Genomic DNA, 7033 nt, shown 5'->3' on the forward strand with positions numbered 1-7033 from the left:
GTCAGGGTTAGGGGTGTAAGTGACTACCAAATGGGGAGAAATGGGGATAAAATCTGATGCAAATTGATGATAGAGCCCTTCGAAATGATGGAACATATGGCTGTGGCAACATAGGGCTGCAGGAACATACAGTATAGAGCTGTGGGAACATATAGGCACACTCCCGATTAGTCACTAAAGGGAATTAGTAAATGCTCATATTCTGTCAAAAGATGGCCAGTAAGACAGGAGATTTGGGTTCCTGGAAGTGGCTTCTGATGGAGTATCTTGCTGCTCCACCCTAACATGCTTTGGTTGGCTTTTATGGCACGCTGGCTCAATGAAAACTTATGACTGTTGACATTCCTGACCATCTGTGATTTTCAGTCAGTTGCGCAATTTAAGATTCAGATGCAAAAGCCTCTAGATGCTAGCATGGGCCACCTCCGTCAAAAACGAGATAACGTTGGTGAGGGAATGCTCTCCACACACATTAATGTATATGTTAATCAAATAATTTTGCTTCAAAACACGCTAAGTACCACTCTCCCTGTTCTGAAATAGTGATTTGTAGGCAAAAAACGTCTGTAGGAGAAAAGTGGTCAGACAGATTCAGAGGGTTTTGCATCTGACATCTTCAATTATAAATTATTATGGTCACCCTGTTCCACTGCACAAACCAATTATTTAAACGAGGACACAAGAACAAGGATAAACTTCCCAATTTCCATTTTAGTATTACAAAAAAAATTGCTCTCTGATTCATATTCTGTATGTTTTCCATAATGGTGATATACTATGCTGAAACAAATGTCTTCTATTTACTGATCTAACAGTGACAGCTGTCTTGCCCAGTCCCGTGTACGACCCCTGTCACAACTACACTACCTTGGATGAACCCTGGAGAGCTACCAACTACTTCTACGACTTCGCTCATTGCGACAGCTGGAACTCCTGGCACGGCTGGTACCGGTTCCTCCATCACGGACAGAACATACGGATGCCTGAGGAGTGCGTGCCTCGACCTGGATGCGGCGTTATTGGCAAACTGTGGATGAATGGAACCCACCCTCAACTACAGGACGGGATCGTTACAAGGGAGATATGTACGGCGGCTCACGAGAGTACTACTGTGCACAGCTGCTGTTTCTACCTCGCCCCTCCGATTCAAGTCAAAGCTTGTCCAGGAAACTACTATGTCTACCGGTTGGACCCACCCGGTGGCTGTAATTTTGCTTACTGTACAGGTATGATAACCGGTATTTTTGTCCTCTTCAGTCTTATAGCTGACTATCAACCACCAAATATTTTTTATCCTCACAATCTTTAGTTCACCAACTGGTTTACTTTTGAGGGGCAGATTATATTTGCTTTAAAACCAACAATTATTTTGTAGATGTGAACACCATATCTCCAACCGTTTCTCCTACATCTGCAACTGTGCAAACCACAACAGGTGACAATTTTTCAAACTGTTTTCTCCGCAATCCTTGAAAAACTTTATAATGATGCATGATGCCTTCATGTGACATGAATGTTTTGTACCATATCTTGCTCATTGACTCACTCACTCCTATCTCGGTGTAGTCTCTGCTAACCCCTGTGGTGACGTCCACTGCACAGAAGATGAGGTATGTGGGGAAGTACATGGAATCTATGGCTGCTTGTGCAACAAGAGCAATGACCGACCCATCCCAGAGTCATTTGGTAAGCCCTAATCCAAGAGCTGTGCCGATTCGTCTTATGGATGTTTGCATTAGTACTTGTAGCATCTGTCCCTCTCTCAGGTGTAGTTGCCACGTGCCACAGTAGCTCCTGCTGTATGTGTCTGTCCCTCTCTCAGGTGTAGTTGCCACGTGTCACAATAGCTCCTGCTCCTCTCTCTGGTGTAGTTGCTACGTGTCACAATAGCTCCTGCTCCTCTCTGAGGTGTAGTTGCCACGTGTCACAATAGCTCCTGCTCCTCTCTCAGGTTTGGTTGCTACGTGTCACAATAGCTCCTGCTGGATGTCGTTGTCCCGGTGCCTCCTCTTTGAGGATGGCTTTCCTGCTCGCGCTCTACACCTCAACGATCCGGCCTGCACAGGCACAGTCAGAGACGGACGGGTGGAGTTCCATTTCAACAACGACGACCAGCAATGCGGAACTGTTCTAAGGGTGAGGAGCAAAAACAATTTGATCAACCTCTACATCTACCAAAGCCTTTAATCACCAGCGGGTATAAGTTAGCAGCTATATAACCTTCAGTGAATACATGGACTGATGCAAATTAGCTAAATAAAACAGATATGTGCATTAATGTTAGTGATCCTATTCTCATGTGGAACGATATCCTTAGCAGTACCTATCTAAAGTAAAAGCAACAGTGACCAAACAGTTACCCCAAAAAGGATCCTTCTGGTTGTGCTGATATGAAAATGATAACCTATTGGGATTTTTTTTTCAGGCCAATAATACCCACTTCATCTACGAGAATTCTATTCAAGGGACCACCGACTCTGCAGAGGGTCTTATTATTAGCAGACAGAGACAACTGAATCTGCAGTTTGTCTGTGAATATCCTATAAAACAAAATGCTTCCATGGATATGGCTATCCATACCTTGACAAGGTGAAATTCTGCATCATAACATTTCGTAAATGTAAATTTCAGTGTAATTTATAGAACCACATGTTCCACTTCCTGTATGTGAGACGTATAATTTAAAGCTTAATTTATTAAAATTACTTTGTGGGAAAAGTCCTTTCGACAAGTTGACTTTATAATAGATTTTCATCAAAAGCAAATGGATGCATAGTTTTCTTTTAGTAACTGTAAAACGCTGCCAAAATGTGTAGGTTTGTTTAATCCATTATAATATTGCCAGTGAAAATGTGCTCTCTAATACCCTTAACATCCCTGCAGCGTTATACACCAGAAGCTGCCTGCAGCACAGGGGACATACCAAGTCCAGATGACTCCATATAAGGACGCAGGGTTCACGCAGCAGTTCAGTGGCAATGTGACGGGTCAAGCTGAGCAGACGCTCTACATAGCCGTGGACCTGGAGGGAGTGGACAGCCGCCAGCTCTCCAGTGTGCTGGACTCCTGTTGGGCCACACCCGGCAACGACTCCGCCTCCTCCATCACCTGGGACCTCATCACTCATCAGTCTGTTACCATGAGACAACTACTGCCTCTAACATGTTAAACATGCCCACACCATCAGTCTGTTACCATGAGATAACTACTGCCTCTAACATGTTAAACATGCCCACACCATCAGTCTGTTACCATGAGATAACTACTGCACTGACATGTTAAACATGCCCACACCATATAGATGCACTAACATGTTAAACATGCCCACACCATATAGATGCACTGACATGTTAAACATGCCCACACCATATAGATGCACTGACATGTTAAACATGCCCACACCATCAGTCTGTTACCATGAGATAACTACTGCACTGACATGTTAAACATGCCCACACCATATAGATGCACTGACATGTTAAACATGCCCACACCATTTAGATGCACTGACATGTTAAACATGCCCACACCATTTAGATGCACTGACATGTTAAACATGCCCACACCATTTAGATGCACTGACATGTTAAACATGCCCACACCATATAGATGCACTAACATGTTAAACATCCCCACACCATATAGATGCACTGACATGTTAAACATGCCCACACCATTTAGATGCACTGACATGTTAAACATGCCCACACCATCAGTCTGTTACCATGAGAGAACTACTGCCTCTAACATGTTAAACATGCCCACACATCAGTCTGTTACCATGAGAGAACTACTGCCTCTAACATGTTAAACATGCCCACACCATTTAGATGCACTGACATGTTAAACATGCCCACACCATCAGTCTGTTACCATGAGAGAACTACTGCCTCTAACATGTTAAACATGCCCACACCATCAGTCTGTTACCATGAGATAACTACTGCCTCTAACATGTTAAACATGCCCACACCATCAGTCTGTTACCATGAGATAACTACTGCCTCTAACATGTTAAACATGCCCACACCATCAGTCTGTTTCCATGAGACAACTACTGCCACTAACATGTTAAAAATGCCCACACCATTTAGATGCACTAACATGTTAAACATGCCCACACCATTAGTCTGAATTCAGCCTCATATACTATGCACTGTACCAGACTAATTCACTAACTATTATACTTCACTGCCCTAAAATGGCGGATGTTTGCTGTTCATGTTCCTGTCTCTGCGTGCCATCTTGTATACAGTAGTTCCTCATGCTCACCTGTTGCAGGTGTCCCAACCCGGAGGACGGCACGGTGAAGGTGCTGAGGAATGGGGTGTCCACCAGCAGCCGCTTCTCCTTCAGGATGTTCACCTTCGCCGGGGCCTCGTCTCAGGTGTACCTGCACTGCAGCCTCCACCTCTGCCCCCTGGAGGGCAACAGCTGTGTCCCGGTGAGCCTCAGTGCCCCAGCTCCACGTCTTATGGAGTCGGACGTCTGTTGAGAAGATCTTGAGATTATGAATTATTCTGGAGTGAGCTTCAGTGAAGAACGACACTATTAGTAGTGAATGAGAGTAGGACCTCTTCAGGTTTTCTAGTTTGTTCACATGACAAATAAATAACAAATGTGTATGTGAAAGGTCTATAGTGATTCATTATTTTTTTTCCTCCAGAACTGTGACCATGCTGTTCATCAGCACAGAGACCGCAGATCTGCAGACTACCAAGATAACATCACTGTTGGCTTTGGGCCACTATTGCCTGATAAGAACACAGGTAAATGGTTACACAACATGAAGCTGAGATGCTCTGATTCACAGCATTAGTTTCTGCTACAGTATATGTGACGTTTTCCTGTATCTCTGTCTGTCTACACTGTAGATGTGCTGGATGTCCTGGCTCCACTGCCAAAGAGACGCTCTCCTCACCTGTGAACATCTGCCATTTCCACACCCCATTCATTATCATTGATCTGAAATCATACCCTTTTACCTACAGGGGGAACTTATTGATTGTTGACACACTGATTATTACTGTAATGACTCTAACTGATTATTAATGACTCTAACTGATTATTAATGATTTTAACTGCATTCATTGTGACTCTAACTGATTATTAATGACTCTATCTGCATTCATTGGAATAGTTCATTCTCATGTGTGTGCTCACAACTGTTGTGAGTAAATCGACTATGTGTAAATCATTCATTGAAATATGCATATGCAAATAAATATGAGAAATGGCTGTTTCAATTAAAAAAAAAGCTGTTATTGTGAATGATTAAACACACCAATTCCAATTGTACGTTTTTGCCTGAAATGGCATCAGAGGCCACTGCCCCCACCTAGTTTGGCCTATAATCAAATGCTTGACCCCTCTGGAAAGCTGACACACTGTAATGTCTTGGAAAACAACCAGAAGAACTGTATGCCAGAGTAAAAGAGGCTATTCTCTTTCTACCAGGTAGCAGGCATCTCTGAACAGACCCCATTTCAGCCCTCTTACTTGATGTGACTTTGTGAAGCTGTGTGCAAAATTAGAGAATTAGAGAATCAATATAAAATGGAAATAGGAGTACTTAAGACAGTTATTTGCCAAACTACATTTTGTGAAATGCCCTATGGAAACTCCCCATAGGACTTTTGGTTATTCAAAATGCATACAATCAAATGCTTACTGCATATGAACCCCTTTGTGTAGAAGCATAGGCTAATCTTGGTCTCAGATGAAAAGTAACTCTGAAGTTGCATGTTTGTACTTCAGGGGCTCTGATATACAGTAGAATGACTACACTAAATAAAGAATTACTCAAAACATGAATCTTTACCATTTCTATTTCAATTAAATGTGTGTGTATAAGATGCTGTACGAAACGAGGCACTGGAAAGTGTGTGAGTGCAGCAGGAGTTTATCTCAATCCCACTTGCCTGATAGCTTCTACTCTCTACTGCTCCGCTACATCAACAACATTGGAAGTGTAGGATCACTATGGCACTCTCTGAATGCACGCCAAGTTTCAGGGAATTCCGTTCATGGGGGGGCCATACAATAAATAAATGTATATTACTGTAGGCCTACACTACCGGTTCACACACTTTTTCTTTCATTCCCCACTTTGATCAAGGGGGCATTTTAGAGCCCCACCTGTCCCTCGACACTCTGAGAAAGTAGCAGGTCAAGCTTAAAATTGTCAGAATTATTGAAGTAACGTCAAGTTATAAATACACATCAACAAACAGATAAATATCTTGTGGAATTAGACAAATATATGACAGACAGATGTTTTTGTCACTGACACATTCGCTCACTCAGAAGAGTCTTACACGGATGTCCCATTATTGCCAATTTTTGCCCCCAAGAGCAGTGAGTTTGTCTGTTTTGTTTCGTCGTAGCCTAAGTGGTGCAAGGCAAGTGAATAAAACTGAACTGAAAATAAAGAATTATGTGAGTTTGTGCTGTTTTTCAAGGATCGTGTGTAATGAAAAAGAAAAAGAAAGATCACTTAAAAAGATTCTCAGATAGTGATTTCTCAGGACTGCTGCCAGCCCTGGCACCTCATTAGATCATCGATCTCCATCTGCTAGCGTAGCGCGGACATAGCCGCTAATAGAATCCCGATCTCCATCTGCTAGCGTAGCGCGGACATAGCCGCTAATAGAATCCCGGCGCATTAGCGCGCCCTCAAGACACTCTGGCTCCTGCTCATTAGGCGACGAGTGCGCCTGCTCCGCGGGAGGGAACGGCTCCGTCCGCGGCTGTCAGTGTGAATGTCAGGATGTTATTACCAATGAGCGAGAACAATGAGCCGGCCGAGGACACAGCGGAGAACTGATGACACGAGCACGATGGATTTCTCTCAGCTTCCTTTGTGATTTTCTGGGGATGTTTTGTGTGTGTGTGTGTGTGTGTGTGTGTGTGTGTGTGTGTGTGTGTGTGTGTGTGTGTGTGTGTGTGTGTGTGTGTGTGTGTGTATGTGTGTGTGTGTGTGTGTGTGTGTGTGTGTGTGTGTGTGTGTGTGTGTTTGGGTGGGTGTGTATAG

General features: G+C 43.5%; 1 protein-coding gene across 1 annotated transcript; it reads left to right on the forward strand.

The window, feature by feature from the left end:
- The first annotated feature begins 1370 nt into the window (after positions 1-1370).
- Positions 1371-5241, forward strand: LOC134089478 (uromodulin-like). The gene is made up of 8 exons (XM_062543921.1): positions 1371-1435; positions 1567-1686; positions 1952-2136; positions 2426-2589; positions 2884-3129; positions 4282-4444; positions 4667-4769; positions 4875-5241. Exons 3-8 carry the CDS (start codon positions 1987-1989, stop codon positions 4925-4927), a joined length of 879 nt encoding a protein of 292 aa, XP_062399905.1. The 5' UTR covers positions 1371-1435; positions 1567-1686; positions 1952-1986; the 3' UTR covers positions 4928-5241.
- The last annotated feature ends 1792 nt before the right edge of the window (positions 5242-7033 follow it).

Source organism: Sardina pilchardus, chromosome 8, assembly GCF_963854185.1.
Source record: "Sardina pilchardus chromosome 8, fSarPil1.1, whole genome shotgun sequence".
Classification (NCBI taxonomy): Eukaryota; Metazoa; Chordata; class Actinopteri; order Clupeiformes; family Clupeidae; genus Sardina; species Sardina pilchardus.

Excerpts from the sequence above, each read along its gene's own strand:
- LOC134089478 (XM_062543921.1), top strand. The coding sequence starts at position 1,987 with ATGTCGTTGTCCCGGTGCCTCCTCTTTGAGGATGGCTTTCCTGCTCGC. Across the intron at positions 2,590-2,883 it reads GCTATCCATACCTTGACAAG|CGTTATACACCAGAAGCTGC; the intron begins GTGAAATTCTGC and ends ACATCCCTGCAG. Across the intron at positions 4,445-4,666 it reads AGGGCAACAGCTGTGTCCCG|AACTGTGACCATGCTGTTCA; the intron begins GTGAGCCTCAGT and ends TTTTTCCTCCAG.